This window comes from Colobus angolensis, unplaced genomic scaffold, assembly GCF_000951035.1.
Source record: "Colobus angolensis palliatus isolate OR3802 unplaced genomic scaffold, Cang.pa_1.0 Scaffold272, whole genome shotgun sequence".
In the NCBI taxonomy this organism is placed as follows: domain Eukaryota; kingdom Metazoa; phylum Chordata; class Mammalia; order Primates; family Cercopithecidae; genus Colobus; species Colobus angolensis.
In genome coordinates this window covers 3,767,447-3,790,879 of record NW_012115955.1, presented here as the reverse complement: position 1 = coordinate 3,790,879, position 23,433 = coordinate 3,767,447, and the positions used below count along the sequence as shown (strand labels likewise).

The 23,433-nt window shown below is 38.9% G+C and overlaps 1 protein-coding gene across 2 annotated transcripts in view; it reads left to right on the top strand.

The window, feature by feature from the left end:
- The first annotated feature begins 337 nt into the window (after positions 1 to 337).
- Positions 338 to 23,433, top strand: part of SPIN1 (spindlin 1) — a 30,434-nt gene continuing 7,338 nt past the window's right edge. The window contains exons 1-3 of one of the 2 annotated variants that reach the window (XM_011948025.1): positions 338 to 389; positions 13,936 to 14,189; positions 20,107 to 20,340. In XM_011948025.1, coding sequence (XP_011803415.1) covers positions 364 to 389; positions 13,936 to 14,189; positions 20,107 to 20,340 — 514 coding nt within the window. In that variant the 5' untranslated portion in view covers positions 338 to 363. The remainder of the gene's footprint in view (positions 390 to 13,935; positions 14,190 to 20,106; positions 20,341 to 23,433) is intronic. The other variant, XM_011948027.1, reaches the window with a different exon arrangement.

Here is a 23,433-nt window from a genome sequence, read left to right as displayed (position 1 = left end):
CCTTGGCCTCTCAGAGTGCTGGGATTACAGGAATGAGCCTCCACACCAGACTGACACTTAGTTTTTTCTTGTAGTTCTTGTCCATGCAATTCTGGTTTTGTGCTTTTATGGCTGATTTGAGGGGGTAGAGAACTGTTGCCTCTGCTATTTTGTCTTTCAAGAATCTCTTGTGTGTATCTCCTTTTTAAAAGTTCAGTAAACAAATGGCTTTCTTACATGTTTGCTGGTAATGGTGTCTTTTCATGTTCTGTATAGCAGTTTTTCAGAAGTTAAGATTTCCTGCGTTCTGAGGTATTCTTAAGTCTGGTTTTCATCGACTGTATATGCATCTCTCTTACAGGCCATGCTGGAGTATCTGCCAACATGATGAAGAAGAGGACATCTCACAAGTAAGCAGTTCTGAAACTGGTTCTAGAATAGTGTTTTGTGACCTTTTGTTACGCAGCAAAGAAGATCACCTGGGTAAGGCGCCCTGCCCTGTGATTGAGGGCTTCCTAGCTCACAGGAGATGTAGTGTGCGATGAGGAATAGTATGTGGTCCTCTTCTCTGTCTGTTCCCTTCCCCTTGGCCTGGCTGAAGTGTGCCAGTTCTACCCTTCAGCCTTTAAAAGCCTTTGGGACATGATCTGTCTCCAGTTTAATGGGAACTGGGCCAATGGAAGGAAAACTGTTGTAGTAAATGTGGCAGGTGCATGGTGAACCTCTCCCTCTTCTCTCCTTGTAATGCCTGTGTGGGCCTTGTGTGCAGGCTTTCTCTCCTGGTCTTGGTCCACTGTTTGACAAGGAGTTCCTTTTGGGCAGAGACCATGTCTTATGCTGGGAGGGCCTGCCTAACATGTGGCCACACGCTCACTGTTTCATAGCATCTTTATATGAAGGAAAAGCTTATGAATTTAGGGAAAGCATATCCATGTTAAAAGATAATGCAATAGCCATGTATTTAAACCGACAATGTGTTCTCAATCCTAAATTCTATAAATACCAGCTTACAGAAGCCACTTTTTTCCCTGAATTTTTTTTGTGTGTGACATAGTTACATCCAAAAAAGAAAATTAAGATTCTGTTAATGTCTTCAATTATAATATTCACTTTTACTTTATTATATATAATTGATTTCACAACTATCTAGCCTATACTGGTGACTATGCCATTACAAACTGGAAATGTCACTCTAACAATCTGTTCTGATTGTAAGACTCTTCTTAGTCATAGATGATTAAATATGGAGAAGACACTCCTTGACCCTAGCACCATGTGAGGCACTCTTTAAAACATTTTTTCCCCAAAATATTGGTCTTGAAAGTGTATGCCCCTTAGATACCACACTGTAATAGCTGAAGAGGATGTGAGGCCTCTTGGCTATCAGGGAAGGGCTGGATGAATGCCCTTCAGTAATTGTTAGTGATTGGACCTAACAAAAGTCTCCAAAATGTGTACGTGATACATAATACAAATATTTGTAATATTTAGCATAAGAAACTACCTGGAAAGTAAAAATGTGGAGGTAAGCTACGTAAGTTCTTGTATCTCTGAGGCTTAATAGTTGCTCGAATTTTATCCATGTGCTCATCATCTTCATGGTTTTGCCATATCCAATGATATGTTTCTGCTCATTATCACGTCATTACTATATATGCTAAGCTGTGTCTTGCCACAAATAAAGCATAACAATAAAAACAAATATAAGCCATAAATATTAGGTAATGATGAAAAACTTAAATACAATGGGGACAAAGGCAAGTTAAACCTTAACTTTGCAAGACCAGAACAGTTCATTCAAAATAGATTTTGCAAATTAAGTTAAAGGCTTTTAGAATATTAATGTGCGTTCTAATCATTTTTCCATATTTTCTAATCATCTATGATTAAAAGTTCATTTACTTAGGATTTCAGATATTAATAGGTTTGAGCTCTTGGGCGTGTTATTTGTGCAGTAAGATTCCATCTGCCTCATCCTAATGGGCAATACTGTTCATTAATTCATAGGTTTGATTCCCTAAAGCATAAGAAATGAAACACCTGAAGTTCATATGCATAGTAACTGAAAAAGTCTCTCAGTCTCTCATCCTGTATGTTCCACATTTGGGGACCTTGATTTAGTGTTTTCACAGGCACACATACTTGTCTTGAAGACTGGAAGCCTTGAGCATATTACTCTCTAGCAAAAGGGAGAAACTGAAAGGAAAAGTTGTGAGTCCCGTTTTCCTATTCTCAGTGTGAATCTGAAGATGAGTAGAAGGAAAGGCTGAAACAGAAGTTTCCACATTCATGAATGATGATTATTAATGTTTTTCACATGGAGTGAGCAGGGATGGCTGCATGGAGCTTTGAAGAGGCTGCCTGTTGGGGAGGCAGGCTCTCCCAGGCGAGTTAGGAAGCCTGATGGAGTTTGGCTGTTAGGCCTGTGGAAATTCCTTAATGTATCTAAGGTTGGCTTAATCCTGTCTAAAATCAAGGTATTGAACTGGAACAATGAGGTTTGCAGCTTTTTAGCATAGATTCCTTTCTAAAATGCAATTTTTATGAAAATCAAATATAGAAAAACACAGAACTATAGCATCCCTCTCCCCTTCACTTTCTCCACTTTTGACTCACGGGAGTTGCAAGGAATAAGGGTCACCTGGCTTGACACTGGGGCTCAGTGACGGTGGCCACCCCTTCTGTCTTCTCAAGTCAGTATTGGGGGGCCGAGAAAGAACCTCTGGTTGCTTAAGGGAAAAGTCACAGAACTGCACTGAGTGAGCAGTAGCACCTGTCCCTGAAGATGTTAGGAAGGTTCAGGGAGTCTGGTGTGAAGTACTGAGACCACACAGGAAACATTATATAGCTGGGTTTTTGTATTTTAAGAAAATAGAAGCAAGCTTGTTTTTTTCCTATAGGCTGAGAACCTTGCAGTGTTTTGGGTGGAACTGGTGGATACACCTTTCTGGGCTGTCCATGATTTGGGACAAACATTTGCAGTAAAAGTACATCTGGTTTTTTTGTTTTTGAAACGGAGTCTTGCTCTGTTGCTTAGGCTGGAGTGCAATGTTGCAATCTGGGTTCACTGCAACCTCCACCTCCTAGGTTCAACTGGTTCTCCTGCCTTAGCTTCCTAAGTAGTTGAGACCACAGGCGAGCCACAGCACGCCCAGCTAATTTTTGAATTTTTAGTATAGACGGGGTTTCACTGTGTTGGCCAGGTCGGTCTTGAACTCTTGACCTCAAGTGATCCACCTACCTCAGCTTCCCAAAGGGCTGGGATTATAGGTGTGAGCCACCGTGCCCAGCCTAAAAGTACATCTTGGAGGGAAAATATAGTTGGGGGGTGTCTAAGACAAATTTATTACTACTTTTCAGTTTTCAAATGTAAATTCCCTCCCCCATCCTGCAATTTGAATAGGGAATAGATTTCCATTCCATGCTACCTGTTGAGAGGGGTGATTGGATTTTGGTATATTTTTCACCAACTTAGAAAGTGGACTAGAATCTGCTAAACACTAAATAGAGGTTTTTCCAGGGATTTTTTTCCCTCCCATTTTATAAGACACAAATACTAGTCACTGGCAAAAATGTTGTTGTACTCCACCTTGTCCCTGGTGTGTTCTCATGTAGTTTTCATGATAGCCCTGTCAAGTAGGAACTATGACCCCTTATTGCAGATGAGGAGACTGATGCATGATTGCAGATGAGGAGACTGATGCATGAAGGCATTAAGTAACCTGTCCAAGGTCATGCAGCTAGTAGGTGATTGAGCTAGGACTCAAATAGGACAGTCTGATTCCAGAGCCCATGTTATTAAGTACCATGCCACATTTACTGAACTGCACGTTTTGCTTTCTCTTCTCAGAAATTGGTTATTTCAGTCGTGAACATGAAGACTGGGTAACTCTTGGTGCGGGCATCTATGTGCACCATGGTGTTTACAGTCTTAAGTTGGTCAGAACATTGAATGCTTTTTAATCTCCTTGCAGTAAGTCATTCATGCCAGCAATGAGAGTAGCACTTGGAGGCCCTAAAGCTGTTGGAATGTTTGCCGTGGACATCTCTGGTATTCCCAAAGTACACAGTGTGTAGACAAAGTAGTGAAAGGAACCATGCTAATGTGGATGGAGAACTGACTTTTTTAGAATCTATCTTGTTTTATTGTTGACATTTTAATCTGGGAAATGACAGTACTTGGCATAGAACTTTTATTGAATAACAATTACCAGCAAAGCAGGTTTTTCCCTCTCTTTCTGGTTTGCATCTTGCAAAAAGAAAGTTATCTTGATTTAACCGGTCTTTTCTTCTAAAATCTACCATAGCCCAGAGTAGGAGAATTGCTTTATAACAATACCAAATAGACCAAGAGTATCAGTAATTAATTCTTACAACCTAGTATGCAGTGTGTGACAGGCATTTACAGGTATGTGGTAGAATTGTGATTGTTGAAAATTTAACATGTATGATGTCTGTAAATATTGGCTACCAAGATTAGATATTTAAATGCTGATTAGGAATAGGAATTAATTCAAGCCATTAAGGGAATCTAGGTAAAAAGATGAAAGGTCTTTTGGTAAAAAGATGAAAGGTCTTTTTTCTTTCCTTTCCTTTCCATTTCTTTATTTGTCTTATTTTTTCCCCAATAAGCCTTTTGCACTCCTAAACAGGTTTTTCAACACAAGACTTCAGCACAAAGTGATGGTACTTGGAAGTATTGAGAAGAGTGCATAATGTTTCCTACAATCTCAGTTTACTTTTTTGGGAACATGAACACATATGTTCTAAATCAGTGCTACCCAAGGTGTGGTTCGTGGATTGACTGCAGCATCAGTTCCGCACTTGGGAGCTTATAGGAATTCTTTGGTTCCTCTTCAGGCTGCTGAATCCAAGAGGCTTTGGGGGCTGGTTTGGAGAGTCTCATTAGAGGATCTCCAGATGATTCACATGCATGCTGAAATTTGAGAAGCACTGGCCTAAATCGTTGTTGGAATGTTGTTTTTTTTTTTTCCTGAGACAGAGTTTTGCTCTTGTTGCCCAGACTGGAGTGCAATGGCACGGTCTCGGCTCACTGCAGCCTCCGCCTCCTGGTTCAAGGGATTCTTCTGCCTCAGCCTCCTGAGTAGCTGGGATTACAGGCATGTGTCACCATGCCCGGCTAATTTTATATTTTTAGTAGAGACAGGGTTTTTCCATGTTGGTCAGGCTGGTCTTGAACCCACAACCTCAGGTGATCCACCCGCCCGGCCTTCCAAAGTGCTGGGATTACAAGCGTGAGCCACCGTGCCCGCCCTGGAATGGTACCTTAAGCACATTGGAGAACTAAGTTAAATTGTGGTTGGAAATTAGTACACAAAATTATAGCAGTGAAAGGTGGTTGTAGTGCTGTGTAATTATTCACCATTTACTCACATTGAAACTACAAGAAAAGTGTTTTTAGCTGTTACACTGATACCAGCTTATCCCTAATGATGCTAAATACCTTTCAATCACTTTATTTTTTTTCTTGAATTGTTTCAAGAAATAGCTTCTGGAGTTATGAAACAATAAAAGAGGTTATAGATGTTTAATTCTGACTGCATTTCAAGATGTCCCAGGTTGAATGAAGTATCTTGATATTTGTTTTACAGTATTGCCCTGTGAGGGGATGTTAGTAACTGATAAATGAGAGTAAGAATATTTTACACCTTTTCCAAGAAAATAGACTGAAGGGCTTTTAACAATATATATATATCCAGAGAGTATTTAAATTAAAATCACTATATTCAAAGAACCTTCATTTTAAATCACATTTAAGTTGCTAATCAGTTTACTCTATTTGGGATATTCTTAGACTGAATGATCCAGATATGACCAAAGGATGTTTGGTCATTTTATTTCCTTTCTAGTAATTCCTAGTAGTTTGCTTTTATATACACTATTTCAGCTCATGTAAGTAAGCTTTAACTTTTGTTATTAATAGTTTTTTTAAATTATATTTTAGAACTAATAAGTGATAAGAAATTAAAATATCTTTTAGGAAATTGTTCCATATATAAATAACTTTTTACTATGGGAGATTTTAAATATACAGAAAAATATATAATAGTATATCATAAATCTTAGCATTCCTCACCTAGCTTCAGTAATCTACATCAAATATCAGATATTGTTAGTGTATCTAAACCTGTCTTCAAGTAGGTACTAGTTGGAAGAACTGAAATAAATTTGTTAACAGCTTCCATAGTTCAGTGCTCTTAGCGGTGAGCACAGTCTCGGTTTGTTTAAACACTCTGCCTTGTGAACTTTGGCTGCTCAGCAGCTTGTGCGTTCAGGGTCCCATAATTGGAAAGCTGGACTCCAGATTTAACAATTACTATATTATTAAATAACTCGTTTTTTGCCTTCAGCCTTGAGGGGAAAATTACCTTTGTTTCCTTTGCCTTTTCAGTCAAATGTAGTTATTCATTAAAAAAATTGGACAGAAATAGTATCTATAACAGATATTCGACAAAGTTACATTCTGAAAGAAGAATTGCTCTTGAATCACAAAAAGGCAATAGAAATAAATGTAGGAATTGCCATCCTTAAAATATGCAAATCTGTTTTTATATAAATTTCTTGCCGAATTAGTATACACATTGCATGAATGTAGCAGTAATTAAAAATTGTGATTTGCCGGGCACGGTGGCTCACACCTGTAAATCCCAGCACTTCAGGAGGCCAGGGCTGGCGGATGACCTGACGTCAGGAGTTTGAGACCAGCCTGATCAACATGACATCTCTACTAAAAATACACAATTAGCCGGGCGTGGTGGCACATGCCTGTAATCCCAGCTGCTTGGGAGGCTGAGGCAGGAGAATTGCTTGAACCCGGGAGACGGAGGTTGTGGTGAGCTGAGATCGCGCCATTGCACTTCAGCCTGGGCAACAAGAGTGAAACGCCGTCTTGGAAAAAACAATTGTGTTTTATGTGGCTGCAAAAGTGAAATACTTAAGTTGTAGAAAATTTTGAAAACAGGTAAACAGGAAGAAAACTTATTTATAATGCCATCTCCCAGAGATTGTTAATGATTTAATGTATATTTTTAAAAACTTCTTCCTACATACCTGTAAGGATTGTGTATAAAAATTTTTCATGTGGCCATATGTTTTACACCTGTGGGTTTTTAAAATGAAAAGTTTTTAAGACTGGGTACAGTGGTTCACACTTCTAATCCCAGCACTTTGGGAGGCCAATGTGGGAGGATTGCTTGAGCCCCAGAGTTTGAGACCAGGCTGGGCAACATAGTGAGACCCTGTCTGTACAAAAAATTAAAAATTAGCTGGGCATGGTGGCAGGCACCCCTACGTAGTTCCAGCTAGTTGGGAGGCCAAAGCAAGAGGATTGCTTGAGCCCAGGAGTTTGAGGACAATTTGGGCAGCATAGCAAGACCTCATTTCTTTAAAATTAAATTCTTTTTCATGATTTTTAATACGTATATAGTTCATCATAGAGATACGCTCTGAACTTTTAAATTAATGGGGCCTATTGTTAAACATTTTATATGTTTAGTTTCCCCCGTTAGTAATATCTTTGTGCACATCCGTTATTATTTTCTTTTGGTAAGTTTGTAGATGTGGACTCGCTGGAACAATGGAAACTCCAAATGGTAAGACTTTGGACAGATATTGCCAAACTAATCACTAGAAAGGTTTTATTCATTTTATACGCAGATAGAAAATAGTACTTCATCATAATTTGTAGTAAAATTATGAAATTATCAAAATTCTAAGTTTTTGTTACTGTTAATATAAAAAGGTCATCCTGCTGGCAGACCAGAGCACTAAGAAGTTTCTAGATCTCAAGCAGATAGCAACAAATTTATGTCAAGACTCCACTGAGGAACTCTGGTGCCAAAAAGTAAATAAACTAGATTCAGATTACTGCCAGGATCAGAGATAGAATGGGTTGGGTACAGTCACCAAATATTAAAAGGGTAAGAAAATTGACTGTACAGAATTGACATTGGAACAGAAGATGCTCAGCTCACCTCCTCCTGACTTAAAGATACCTGTCACTTCTTAGCCTCTGTGTAGCTACGAGGGTCGTGGCTTCTGTCATCAGAACCTGCATTTACTGCTCAGAGGCCAGAGAGTCTGACTTGAACTGAAGACATACGTTGTATCTACAAATGCCACTTCATCTTGACTTTGCATCTACAAATACGAACACCAAGAATCATGAGGCATCTTAGAGCACGAAACACATAAAAGACCGTCACTAGTCAAAACAGAAATACAAGCCAGGAATCACCATGTATGTGTAGAAAACAGAGGAGACCTGATCCTAAAGAGTTACTAGAAGAATCAGGAAAAAATGAAACTTAGATATCAGAAAGCATGTTCATTGAGAAGAAAAACCATTCGAGGTATGATGTATGATGACAAAGAACTAGGTTTTAGACATTAAAAATATTATGCAAGATATTCAATAGGCTGAAAGTAGAGTTTACTTAATTCACTAACAATTGAGCTAAAGATTTCTTCAAGATGAAAAATATGAGAGGGCAGTTGAATCATGGAGGATTGATCTAAAAGTGCTAGCATTTGTCTAATGACAGTCCAAAAGGGGTTGGAGGAGGAGAATAATCCAGACTACATATGGGTGAAAATTTTGCTCTGCTGTCTTTAGATTGACCAACTTCTTGTGAGGGATAATTAAAAACACATGTCTCAAGTCTTTGTGACATTTTAGAACCTAGGAACAAAGAAAATTCTAAAACTCCTCGAAGACCCAGCACTTCGGGAGACTGAGGTGGGGTGGATTACTTGAGGCCAGGAGTTTGAGCCAGCCTGACCAACATGGTGAAACCCTGTCTTTACTAAAAATGCAAAAATTAGCCGGGTGTGGTGGTACACACCTGTAATCCTAGCTACTAGCGAGGCTGAGGCATGAGAATCATGTGAACCTGGGAGGTGGAGGTTGCAGTGAGCTGAGATTGCGCCGCTATACTCCAGCCTGGGTGACTGAGTGAGACTCCCTCCAAAAATAATAACAATAAAAAACCTTGAAGAGAAAATTGCCCCTTAAAGGAACACAAGGATCAGATTGGTTTTTATCGTCTGTAATTCTAGATTATGAAAGACAGTGAAAGTTTTTTTCTCTCTCAAAGTACTGAGGGGAAAGAGATTTTGAATCTGGTTTGTATACATAGGCAATTCAGGGATGAGGGCAAAATAATAATTTGAGGCTTGCAAAAATCTAGCAAGTTTGTATTTCTGAACTTTACCTGAAAGAATTACCAGAGGATGTATCTAGAAAGACAGAATATACATGAGAAAAAAATGAAAATACTACGCCAAAAGCCACCAAAAAACCTTTCTTGTTTCTAAATTAAAAAGTTACAGTAGCAAAATGAAAAATACCAGTGTGGAAGAAAAGTCTGCATTTCAGCAATGCAGTAGAATTAGCCAGGTAAGGTTTTAAGTTTTTCTTCTTTTACTAAGGACTTTTTCTTGTTTGGTTTTAGTGTTGCTTTGGTTGGGGGATGAAAAGTATACGTTTTGATTAATCACAAATTGTAATAGAAAAATGAAAGTTTAGGTATAATGTGTGGAACATTAAAGATAATTGCTGGAAGACTAGAAATAAGATACATCATTTGCATTGGAGGCTTTAGTGAAAAGAAACTTCAATCATTCTAGCGGCACAGATATAGGAAGAGAGGAAAGTGAGGAAAACAGAAGACAGGTAGACAACACAGAACAAAATGTTAAGTATGAGACTCATGGTATCATTTACTACAGCAAAAGGTAACTCGTAATAAGAAGATGAGGAAATAAAATCAATTCAAAAGGGAGGAATATGCATCCTCAGAATTAAAGGACCCCAGTCCGGTTTGAGGAGGGGGACTGGCAAGATGCAAGCCCGTTGTGTAATGCTCAAGAGGGAGGAGACCTTATTTGCTCCTTGGAGGTGTCTAGTACAAAAACTGCTTATTCTGACATGTGATTCTAGCCATTATCAGGAGCGACTGCAGATAATTCCCATTTGCAGAGGAATGCTGCTAACAAGTGTAGGAGGGAACAGCGGCAACAAAAAATTCTGCTGTCATAGGTCACGTTTATGTTGGTTTTCTTGAAAATCAAGGGTAGAAAATTTCATGCCTCTAGAGAGAGAGAGAGAGAGAAAGAAACACATGGGGAGGGAAGCGGGGAAGATTTATGTTAAGGAATTGGCTAATGCAATTGGGGAGACTGAACAAGTTCAAAATCTGCAGGGTAGCCAACCATCTAGAGACCCAGGGAAGAGTTGAAGCTGCAGCATGAACAGCCAGTCTGGAGGCAGAATTCCTCCCTTCTCTGGGGAGGCCAGTTTTTTTTCTTGGATGAGGTCCACCTACATTATGAGGGCAGTCTGCTGGTGCTCATAGTCTGCGATCCAAATGTTCATTCCAGCTAAAAAATGCTTTCACAGAGACATCTAGAGTAGTGTTTGACCACATATCTGAGTACTGTGGTGTAACCAAATTTGACACACAAAGTTAACTACCATGTGGGTCAAGATGCTGTATTTGTTTATAATTTTGGTAGTAATCATGGAATGTCTGTGTAAATTACAAAATGGGACACATGACTGAATTGTATCCTTAGTGAGGTTTGGGAACTAACCTTAGCCTTTGCGCTAAATATGAAGAAAGCCCGATCTTGTACAGGGAGTAACTCATTGGATCTTCTGCTTAGAAATCAAAAGAAGATATGTAACTTGTTGTCAGTTTAAGAAAAAAAGTATTACTACAAAGGATTCTTGTATTCTAAAGTGGAAATGTAATCTCCTTCACCAGCTGTTTTTCTGAAGAGGCCAATTGGATGTTATTGTATATTCCTAGAGATTATGCAGTTGTCTAGAAATCAACTTTCTTCTATCGCTGAGTAGTAAAGTTACAGACTTTTTATTTATTTTTATGTTTTATATATATATAGGTTCCTTACTGTGAACAATACTGAATTTAGCTCTTTGTCATCTCCTTTCTCTCTGCAATCCTAATTTAAATTATTTTTTTGATCTAAGTTTTATCAGGCACTCACTATACTTACTCTACTTTACATATTCTTTCCTCCTGTTTTTGAGAGTTGTGTTAAATTTGAAATATCAGAACAGATAACGGTTACACACTCTTGTCTCTCCTTGTCACCATTTGTTGTACAGTTAAATGTATTCATTGCTTCCTCTCAGTGCTGAACCTTCTCTGTGAGTTCCTTGATTATCTGAAGCTCATTGTCATGTAACTTTATAAAAACAGTGTCCCCTGCCTTCTGACACGTTCATTACAGTTTTGTTGGAGGCCTTCATACTCGAAGGTCAGTGTGCATTCTTGGCTGATGAACAAATCCTTGGCTCACATTTTCTTTTCCTTGAGAACCTTAAGTTTGTTACTCTGTTGCCTTCTGGCATAGAGTGTTGCTGTCAAATTCTGAGTCTGTCCCTTACACATGATTTGGTCCTTTTGTGTAAATGCCCAAAGGGTGTTATTTTCTTTAAAATTCGTTTATTTGACTTGGATATGCCTTAGCGCCAGTCATTCTGGGTTTTCCCGTGGGGTGCATTTGTATGTTCAAGTGTTTTGTTTCAGGAAAGTTTTCTTGAATTACGGTTTTTAGTACTCTCTTCTGTGAACTTTGATTTTAGTTTTTAGGTTCTTCTATTATATAGAAGTTGGAATATTTGTTACTATCTCTTAATTCTTTTTGCTTTTGTCCACATCTGTCCCCTTTTCATCATCCACTTTCCTCATACGCTCCCATGATGTCTGTTTCTTCTCATGTTCTTCTAGTCTTAATTTCTGAAAAAAAAATTTCAAATTATTCTTTACTTTGTCTGGTAGTTCTCACATCTTGTCTAGCGATCTCATTTCTCATCTTTTCTAGCGATCTCATTTCTCATCTTTCCCGTTTCTGATATATGTTCTCATGTTAGAGTTCTTCAGGGAAATAGGACCGTTGGGAAATAGATAAAATATGAAGGAGATTTATTAAGAGGAAATTGGCTTATGCTATTTTGAAAGCTGAGAAGTCCCATGGAGTGCTGTCTGTAAGCCAAGCCTCAGGAAAGCTGGAAGGGAAATTCAGTCTGCAGGCCTAGAACCAGGGGACCCAGTGGTGTCAGTTCCAGTCCAAGGGCAGGAGAAGACTGATGTCCCAGCCCCGGCAGGCCAGCAGGAAGAAAAAGGGGTAAATTCCTCCCTCCTCTACCTTTTGTTCTATTGAAGCCCTTGACAGAATGGATTATGGCCACCCACACTGGTGAGGACATCTTCTTTGTTCAGTCTGCTGATATAAATGCACGGACACACCCGCGAACAGTGTTTAATCTGGGCACTCTGTGGCACAGTTAAGTTGACACATAAAATTAATCATCACAGTTTCTCTTTTGTGGCTTCTGTCATTTGCTCAGCGTTCGATAGTAGTTTTCATCTACTTCATGAGCCTGCTTTTGAGGCCTGCTTCCGCCTGTCAGAACATCTGTCACATTGTTAGTCTCTTTCCTCCTCAAAATACTTTCATATGTTGTCCAACTGTGATGCTTCCAGACCTGTGTAAACGAGAGGATTCCAGGAAAGCTTTCCTAGCTTAAGACCTCTCTGTGTAGCCACCTCTGTCATACTTTCTGAGACCTGCCACCCTCATTTCTGCCTGAATCCTGCTTTCCTTACCCTGTGGTCCTGTCCTGGTCAGTGAGGATTGTGTACTCAGAGGGGCTTTGTCTTTCTGGAAGGAAGATTTGCTGGGTTTTCGCACAGTCCCGAGGGGCTTAGGCAGACCTGAGTTTTCTGGCCTTACAGTCTTGCACTTAGCCTTGTGAATCTCCTTCCCAGTCTCCTTGGTTAGGTTCAGATCTCCTTGCTTAGTTTTTCACCCCAGGGGAGAAGCTTCCCTTCTGCGGCAAGTACTCCTTATTGTCTCTCATAGCCTGTTCCCCTCTGACTTAGCTAAATTTATGTTACTGGTCTAGAGTAAGTTATTTAGAAAATACGTAATTTTAGTTTTAACTATTACAACCTACAGTAAATTGTTTCTTTAAAACTTGTGTTATATATCAGATGTTAGTCACTTATTCATAGTGTACGAAATGAGAGCTTTATACCCATAAAACTGTGGGAACGGAATTCCTTTCAGCTCTTTTCATTCTCGGCATATATCAGCATCTGTTGTCTTGGTTTTGGCCTTCAGCTTGCATCCAAGAAGCCAAGGTTTCAAGGTGAAATGAAGATTTTTTCCTGGTATCAAGAGCCAGGTGTATTATTTATAAACTTTCTATTTTTCAATTGCTAATAATAAACCAGAAAAAAAAGTAGTTTGATGTTTCAATAATTTGTAATATTACATTGTTTGTTATAAACTTCAGTTTTAAGATTATGTGTTTCCTAGACAAGTAATGTTTCTGTAGTGCATTGATATAAGCTAGTCTGGACCTCAGTTTAATAGAAAATTGTCTAGTTTATTTTTATTAGTTAAGCCTGTACAGGCAGAATTACTTGGGCACAGGAATGGGTGAGATTGAATAGTTATACATTTCTTTTTAATTTGAAGTGGATATTATATAAAGCTATATACCTGTGTGATTATTGATAACATGTATTTCATGGATCAGTCCTTCTTTAATTAACTTGGATAATTTTGAGTTGATTGAATTAAAATAAACTCAGAAAGCTGATGACCTGATGCTTAATGGTAGGGCTTAAGTTGCTGTTGACTAGTAGTTTTTTCTGCCTACACACAGCTGAAGTGCACAACAAGCTGGTGTTACTAACATACCATGTTACACACTCACCACCACTGGCACGGGGTGGAAGATAACCACCTTGAGTCACCTGAAGCAGGGATGTGGCAAACATGAGCTTGTTCATATGTTGGGACCATCTGTAATGAGATCATGCTAGCCAGTGGTTATGTTAGCTCTAGGCGTGCATACTTTTGAGATAATACCTTATGTGTGTATATGTGTGAATACAGAAAACATCGGAGCAGTGTGGGTCCGAGCAAACCTGTTTCCCAGCCCCGGCGGAACATCGTAGGCTGCAGGATTCAGCATGGGTGGAAAGAGGGGAATGGCCCTGTTACCCAGTGGAAAGGAACCGTTCTGGACCAGGTGCCTGTAAATCCTTCTTTGTATCTTATAAAATACGATGGATTTGACTGTGTTTATGGACTAGAACTTAATAAAGATGAAAGAGTTTCTGCGCTTGAAGTCCTCCCTGATAGAGTTGGTAAGTTCTTTTTATAATTTGTGCATTATATGCTTTAAAAATGATATTGAAATGGATGCTTTTTTAATTATTTTACATTATTAATACTTCACTTTTATTGGAACACAAGCACCCCTCTTGATAAACATTATATTAAATCACCGAAAACCACAAAAATTGATCCAAAGCAGTTCAAGGAACTGTGTGAGGGATATAGAGATGTGTATTTTCCCCCCAAGAAGTTTGCCACCTAATAATTTATAATATGGTTATTTTTAACATTTTTGCTCACTGTTTTCTGGACTCTGATGGGTAAGGTTATCAGTAGCTCAAATATCCTGTGTGTTAATCTCATCAGATACAAAAGATAAGAGAATGCTGTGCATTTCTTTTAGAATCTTTCTGTGAAAGTGTATCTTTGATTGTGTACAATGTAAATGATAATTGGACTTTGAGCCAAAATTTAAGCAACCAGAACGTGATCTTTATTATACACAGAGCTTGACTGAAGAATGTTTGTGGAAATGAATGGTTCTTTTTAAATGTCATGCAATGTCAGTTTTGCCTTGCAAGTGTTCCTTAAGGCATAAGGTCTAAGGTAAATAATAAATTACTGATTTTATTAGTAGGGTGGGATACACCCAAACTAATACTACTTTTTTTGAAGCATTTATTTTGAAATATTTTCTTATTACAGTGATGCTGCTCTTGTTTAAAATATTGGTTTGTAGTTTTAGAATTGTCTTTAAAAGTCTATACCATTAAATAACAAAGCTTCAGCATATCTAGGTAGGAATTTTGGGATCAAATTGTCACAGGAAGAAACTAGTTCAGTCTCCTCGCTTTGTTTTTCTTCAGACTGTGCCATTGTGTCCCTGGGATATAATGAGTTTCCTTAGGAAGTTAATTCTGCCTTAGTAGCAAGTTATTTTGTTAATCTTCTCTTTAGATACCAACTGCTAAATCTTTACTCATCTGTATAAATATGGTTCAGTTTTCAAAGAAATCTTTCGTTAATTTATTTCTTATTACTCCTAAAAGTGATACTAAATCTTTGTTATTTTCAGCATTCTCATCTCTTCTTAAGTGTGACTGAAGCCCTGCTCTTCCTCTTGGTGCACATCTACATTTCTTCTTGATCATGGCAGTAATCCAGTTCTCACATAAGAAACTTTAACATACTAAGAATCTTAACAGCAGAATTTTAGTCTGCCCCTTCTGAGATGACAGGTAGCTCACTTGAAGGTTCCTGCATATTGCTACGTGACCTGTGGTTGTTGGTCCTTGTGTCATCGAAGGATAGAAACTATACAAGTATCTGGTGATGGGACTAAGGGTTCCATGTTGTTCATAGTTTGGGATTATCTCAGTTTCCAACAATAGTGATTTTGTAAACAGTAAAGCAATATAAAAAGAAATCTAAGACCTTTTATGTAAATCAGCGATGTATGTGCCTCATTCAGCTAATAGTTGCTATTAATGTTAGTATTTATCGTATTAGATTGGTGCAAAAGTAATTGCGGTTTTTGACATTGAAAGTAATGGCGAAAACAGCAGTTACTTTGGCATCAACCTACTTTAGTCTAAAAAATTACTTGCTCTTCACTTACGTTTTACATAGGAAGCAATTGCTTCAGACAGTATATTAGAGTATAATTAAAATTATGTTTTTCTTAAGCTAAAGTTGGAGGAAAAAGTCAGTCAGCCAGAATGCATGTGATGCCACAGAGCAGTGGTTCCCAAAGCAAGGTCTGGGGACCCTTGGGTTCTCTGAAGCCCATTTAGGAGATTTGCAAGGTCAGAAATATTTTCATATTGTTAAGCTGTAATTCATGCTTTTCACTCTCTTTTATTTCTCAGTTACACAGTGGAGTTTCCCACTTTCTATTTGGAATATTTGTATAACGTAGCGAACACAGTATTTTCTTTATGAACAGTGCATGGTACCAGATCATGCACTGGTGAAAGAGCTATTCTAAGTGCAAGACTAACTACTTTTTTTAATTGTAAAAAAAACCACATAGCATAAAATGTACTGTCCTAACCATTTTTAAGTGTACAGTTCAGTAGTGTGTTAAGTACATTTACATTGTTGAAACAGATCTCCAGAACTTCTTCATCTTACAAATCTGAAGCTCTCTACCTATTAAACAAAACAACATGCCTTTCCTCCCATTCCCAGCCCCTGGCAACCACTATTCTACACTCTGTCTCTATGAATTTGACTACTCTAGATATCTCATAGAAGTAGAATCACACAGTATTTGTTTTGTGAATAACTTATTTCACTTAGCACAATGTCCTCAAAGTTCGTTCATGTTGTAATGTGTGACAGGATTTCCTTTCTTTTTAAGGCTGGAAAGAACATTGTATTGTATCTATATACCACAGTTTATCTGTTCACCCATTAATGGACATTTGGATTGTTTCTGCCTCTTGGTAGAATGTAAAATTGTACCATGTAAAATTGTGACTAGCGCTACTGTAAACATGGATATGCAGATATTTCTTTGAGATCCTACTTTCAGTTTTTTTGGATATAGGCACAGGAGTGGGATTGCTAGATCATATGGTAATTATAATTTTAATGTCGTAATTCTAATTTCTTAGGTAGAACTACCATACTGTTTTCCACAGCAGTTGTACTATTTTCCAGTTCTGCCTACAGTACACAAGGGTTTCAGTTCTCCATCCCTTAGTCAGCAGTTGTTATTTACTGTTTTTGTCGTAGTGGTCATCCTGATGGGTGTGATATGATACCTCATTTTGTTTTGATTTCTGTTTCTCTGATGATTAGTGATGTTGAACATCTTTTTATGTGCTTGTTGGCCACTTGTAAATCATCTTTGGGGAAATGCCTACTCACGTCCTTTGACCATTTTTTATTTAGGTTATTTGATTTTTGTTGAGTTGTGGGAATTCTTTATATGTTCTGGAGACATGAGTTTTAATGTAACAGGTATGACAAATTTATTAATGGTTTCAGATTCTGCATTGTAACTAACCTTTAAGGAGCTAACTTGACTTTTGTAGTTTCATACAAGAATATCTAGAATTATCTGAAAGACAATTAGAATACTCTTTTCAGTATCATATCTTTGAGAGGCTGGATTTTATACATGAACCAAAAGAGCAGATCATAACAGATTGAGTGCTAAAGCAGATTTGAGAATCTGCTTGTTCTTTTTAAAACCTAGACATGGCCGGGTGCGGTGGCTCAAGCCTGTAATCCCAGCACTTTGGGAGGCCGAGACGGGCGGATCACAAGGTCAGGAGATCGAGACCATCCTGGCTAACACTGTGAAACCCCGTCTCTACTAAAAAATACAAAAAACCAGCCGGGCGAGGTGGCGGGCGCCTGTAGTCCCAGCTACTCGGGAGGCTGAGGCAGGAGAATGGCGTAAACCCAGGAGGCGGAGCTGCAATGAGCTGAGATCCGGCCACTGCACTCCAGCCTCGGCGACAGAGCGAGACTCCGTCTCAAAAAAAAAAAAAAAAAAAAACCTAGACATTAGGAGATTTGCAAAAATGTAAAAATTAAGCCACTCTTCTTACTATCTTTTGATAGGAAATAGTTATTTTTAATTTAAAATACATCAATATATAGGTATTTTTAAATGTTTCTATGTTTTTTATTTTCTGAAGTAGTAAATATTGGTAGGCATTATCTATGTAAACAGATGCTTTTTTAGGTGTGTAGTAATTTCTATTTATGTTTTAATTATTTTTTTAGAGACAAGATCTCACTTTGTCACCCAGGCTGGAGTATAGTGGTATGATCAGGGCTCACTGCTGTCTCAACACCTTGGGCTCAAGCAGTCCTCCTGCCTCAGTCTCCCGAGTTGCTGAGACTACAGGCACGCACCACAGTACCCTCCTAATTTTTAACTTTTTGTAGAGATGAAATCTCATTATGTTGCCCAGGCTGGTCTCAAACTCCTGGCCTCAAGCAGTCCTCCTGCCTGGAACTCAAAGTGCTGGGATTATAGGTGTGAGCCACTGTGCCCAGCCAGTAATTTTTAAGAAGGCAATGGAGTTCTGAGATCTAGTAGTCTGAGATCTACTGGCCCTAAGAAACTAGTGGGGGTTTTTTAGTATCGTACATGGGGGGAATTCTATGTAGTTTTTTATTATTACTGCATACTTAAAGAAAACCAACCATGTATGTTTAGGGTATGCTGATAAAATTGAATAGCGATACATTTGTCAAGAAAATCTAACTTTTTTGTTTCTTTTGATTTAACAGAAATAGAACTCTGTTGAATGAGGAAAATAGGAGTGCTAACTGGTTTTTTTTGTGGTTGTTAAGACAGGGCCTCACTTCCGTAGCCCAGGCTGGAGTGCAGTGGCGCCACCTTGTCTCACTGCAGCCTGGACTTCTGGGTTTAGGTGATTCATCACCTGGGCCTCCTGAGTAGCTGGGACTAGGGGCCTGCACCACCACACCTGGCTAACTTTTTGTATTTTTGGTAGAGATGGGGTTTGGTCATGTTGCCCAGGCTTGCCTCAAACTTCTGGGCTTGAGTGATTAGCCCGCCTTGGACTCCCAAAGTGCTAGGATTACAGGTGTGAGCCACCATGCCTGTCGCTAATTGTTTTTTGGTTTTGGGTTTTTTTTTGTTTTTTTTTTTTTTAGGAAAATTCTTTTAATTTTGTATGAAGACAGTTATCTAAAATTGTGGACTGGGGAAATCTTAAAACAAATAGGATCCTTCATAGTTTTTCCAGTGTTAAAAAGATGAAGGTGATAATTTTCACCTCATTAGAAAAGTATTAAGGGCTAGGACTGTTAATCTATCATTTCAGAGACCTGAGCTCCCAATATGGGGCATCTGATTAAATCATACAAAATACTGACCTGCTATGATCTAGGTATAAAACAAGAAAGGGAAGGTCTCTGCTTTCATTGAGATATACAGGCAGCTAACAAGTACACAAATGCATAAAATGGGGTAACTTTAGATCATGGTGAATGTTACTAAGAGGTAAAATTGGGTAATGTGACTGGGATTTGTGGGGCTACCTTGTTGGTGAGGAGAACCCCAAAAGGAACTGGCCTTCTGAAGATGTGGGGAAGAGCCATCAGGCAGAGGAGAGTGTGTCCTAATGGGAGAGGAAGAAGAGCCGAGTAGAGAAGGCATGAGCGATGAGGAGGAAGATGGGAAAACTTGAGGGCAGAGGTGTGATGGCTTAGGGCTCGGGGGCCATGGTGAGCAGTTTGGTTGTTTTTCAAATTACGAAGGAAAGGCATGGGAACATTTTAAATCACACAATGTGGTATCAATGACACAGTGATTACTTTGGTTGCAGCGAAGGATGAGATTGTAGGAGCAAGACAGTAAAAACCTATGCCTTAATAAAAAATGGAAATAAGACTGAAGGAAAAAAAACACCAATTTCTTTAAAATAAAAAAAAAAAAACCTCTGTACCTTGAATAGGTTAATTTCTAAGTTTTAAATAAACGTTCTGTGGTTACGTAAGATGCTAATACAGGAGAAGCAAAGTGAACCGTATACAGGAACTCTACTGTTTTTGCAATTCTTCTGTAAGTCTGAAATTATCTCAAAATTTAACTGTTAAGTAAACTAGCAAAAAATATTTTGTACCTTGAATGAACAGTTAAAACTTTTGATTTGGGTACAGAACCAAGAGCAGATGAGTCCAGAAAAATTTTTTTAAAAATCGTATCTTTTTCAATTAACCGACTTGGGACAAAATACTTCTATTCCTGTTGAATCCATCTCTGAGCTGGGGCCCAATAGTTTGTCTTTGGTTTTTTGTACTTTTTAAAGCTTTCCCAGATTCTGATGCTTGCTAATACATTGCATGGACAAAATTTCAGGTAGCCGCCTTTCGTAGATTCAGTCTTCATAGTCGGTAATCAGTGAAACGCTTTGTCAACTTTTTTTTTGTTTTTGTTTTGTTTTAAATCCCCAGCAACATCTCGAATCAGCGATGCACATTTGGCAGACACAATGATTGGCAAAGCAGTGGAACATATGTTTGAGACAGAGGATGGTTCTAAAGATGAGTGGAGGGGAATGGTCTTAGCACGTGCACCTGTCATGAACACATGGTTTTACATTACCTATGAGAAAGACCCTGTCTTGTACATGTACCAACTCTTAGATGATTACAAAGAAGGCGACCTTCGCATTATGCCTGATTCCAGTAAGTATATATTGGCAACTTTTATTTTTGGTAATTAGAAGGGATTTGGACTTTAGTGCAAGATATTTGATTGGCTCTTTTGCAGATACATTTTTATTTCTGGATATATGATTATTCTTTTAGTCATGCACAAAGACAGCCTTTGAAATTTTTCATCCGGTTGTCATGAATTTTAGGTAAGAAAATATTTGATAATCAGTTCTGCTTGACTTCTATAATAAGATACAAGTTTTTTTTATAATTAACACTACTACATATTACTTATTGCTTTTATTTAAAAACATGATGGAATAGGGACCAGTAAAATACATCCCCGTGTACCCCTGCTCAGCTTTAACGGTTATTGTCTCATTGCTCGTCTAGTTTTATCTATTAATCCCCCCAATGCAATTATTTTGAAGCTAACCCCAAGACGTTGATTATTTCATCTGTAAATACTTGAACTTCAGAGCAGCAATCTTCAGCCTTTTTGTCACCAGGAACCAGTTTCATGGAAGACAGTTTTCCATGGATTGGGGGTGTTGGGTGTGGAGATGGTGGTTTTGAAGGTGTTAGATTTCCCATAAGGAACACGCAACCTAGATTCTTGACATGCGTAGTTCACAGTAAGGTTTATGCTCCTATGAGAATCTGATGCCCCTGCTGATCTGCCAGGAGGCAGAGCTCAGGTGGCAGTGCTCTCTTTGCCACTGCTCACCATCTGCTGTGCAGCGTGGCCTGGGTGTCCGGGACTCCTGATTTAGAGAACATCGATTTCAGAAAACAGTTAATTGGGAGAACTTTTCAGTACCAGCTGGAGTACAGAGTCAGTGTTTAGACAGATGATTAGCTATTTCCACAACTAGTCCGCACAGGTAAGGTAGAAGAGGATGTGACCTGGGCTAATTTCGTTAGGCCTAGAAAAGCTTTATTGTGTTATTTATTTATTTATTTATTTTTTTGGAGACAGAGTCTTGCCCTGTTGCTCAGGCTGGAGTGCAATGGTGTGGTCTTGGCTCACTGCAGCCTCTGCCACCCCTGCTCAAGCGAGTCTCCTGCCCCAGCCTCCTAAGTGGCTGGGACTACAGGCACCAGCCACCACGCCTGGCTAATTTTTGTTTGTTTGTTTGTTTTGTTTTGTATTTTAGTAGAGATGGGTTTCACCATGTTGGCCAGGGTGGTCTGAAACTCCTGAGCTCAGGCAGTCTGCCAGCCTTGGTCTCCCAAAGTATTAGGATTACAGGTGTGAGCCGTTACGGCTATATTAGTCCATATAGTTAGTCCATTTAAAATGTGCAATTCTGTACTTTTTAATATATGCACAGATATGTACAGTCCTCACCACAGTCGATTTTAGAACATTTTCATCGCCTCAAAAGAAAACCTTGTATCTATTAGCTGTCAGTCCTTTATTCCTCCAACCCCCTAACCTTAAGCAACCACTAGTGCTTGATGTGTCAGTTTCCCTGTTATGGACTTTCCTGTGAATGGACTATATGGTGTGAGGTCCTTTGTGCTAGCTTCTTTCCCTTAGCATGTTTTGAGATTTCATTCATGCTGTAGCATATATCAGTACTTCATTTCTTTTCATGGCCAAATACAGTTGCATTGTATGGATATACTACATTTTGATTAGCCATTCATCCAGTAAAGGACATCTGAGTTGTTTCCCCACCTCTTGGTTTTTATGAATAATGCTGCTATAAACATGTGTGTGCAAGTTTCTGTATGGACATGTTTTATTTCTTTCGGGTACATACCTAGGAGTGGAATCGCTGGGTCGTAATGGTAACTTTATGTTTAATCGTTCGGGGGAACTGCAAGGCTAATTTTAAAAACAAAAAGACCATTTTACATTTCCAACAGCAGTGTTATGAGAGTTCTGATTTATCCACATTCTCACCAACTCTTACTGTTACCTGACTTTGATTCTTGCCATCCTAGTGGATGTGAAGTGGTATCTCATTGTGGCTTTGATTTGCATTTCCCTGATGAGTAATGATGTTAAGCATCTTTCATATGCTTATTGGCCCTTTAAACAAAAAAAAAAATTTTTTTTTTTTTTTGAGATGGAGTCTTGCTCTGTTGTTCAGGCTGGAGTGCATTGGCGTGATCTCAGCTTACTGGCAGCTTCCGCCTCCTGGGTTCAAGCCATTCTCCTGCCTCAGCCTCCCAAGTAGCTGGGACTATAGGTGCATGCCACGATGCCCAGATAATTTTTGTATTTTTAGTAGAGATGGGGTTTCACCATATTGGCCAGGCTCCTCTCTAACTCCTGACCTCAAAGGATCCACCCACCTTGGCTTCCCAAAGGGCTGGAATTACAGATGTGAGCCACCATGCCCGGCCTATTGGCCCTTTTTATATCATCTGTGGTGAAGTGTCTATTCATATCCCCTGCCCATTTTTAAATTGAATTATCTGTCTTTCATTATTGCATTGTGACAATTTTTAAAATATAAGACCTTTATCAGATACATGTTGCAAATATTTTCTCCCATTCCATGGGCTGTTTTTACTTTCTTGATGATGATCTTTGCACAGAAGTTTTAAACTTTGAAGTCCAAGTTACGTTTTCTCTTGCTGAGTATGCTTTTTGTGTCCTAAGAATTGTTTGCCAAATCTGAGGTCATAAAGATTTACCCTTGTTTTCTTCTAAGAGTTTTTATAGTTTTAGCTCTTACTTACAGGTCTTTGATGCATTTTCAAGTTAATTTTTGTTTGTGGTTCAAGGTAAGGGTCCAACTTCTTTTTTTTTTTTTTTGCTTGTGACTGCCTATCTAGTTGTCCAAGCACTATTTTTTGCAAAGACTACCCCATTGAATGGTTTTGACATCCTTGTTGCGCAGTGGCTCACTCCTGTAATCCCAGCACTTTGGGAGGCCAGGCGGGTGGATCACGAGGTCAGGGGTTCGAGACCAGCCTGGGCAACACGGGGAAACCCCATCTCTACTAAAAATTAGCCAGGCATGGTGGCAGGCACCTGTAATCCCAGCTACTTGGGAGGCTGAGGCAGGAGAATCACTTGAACCTGGGAAGCGGAGGTTGCAGTGAGCTGAGACCACACCATTGCGCTGCAGCCTGGGCGACAGAGCGAGACTCCGTCTCAAAAAA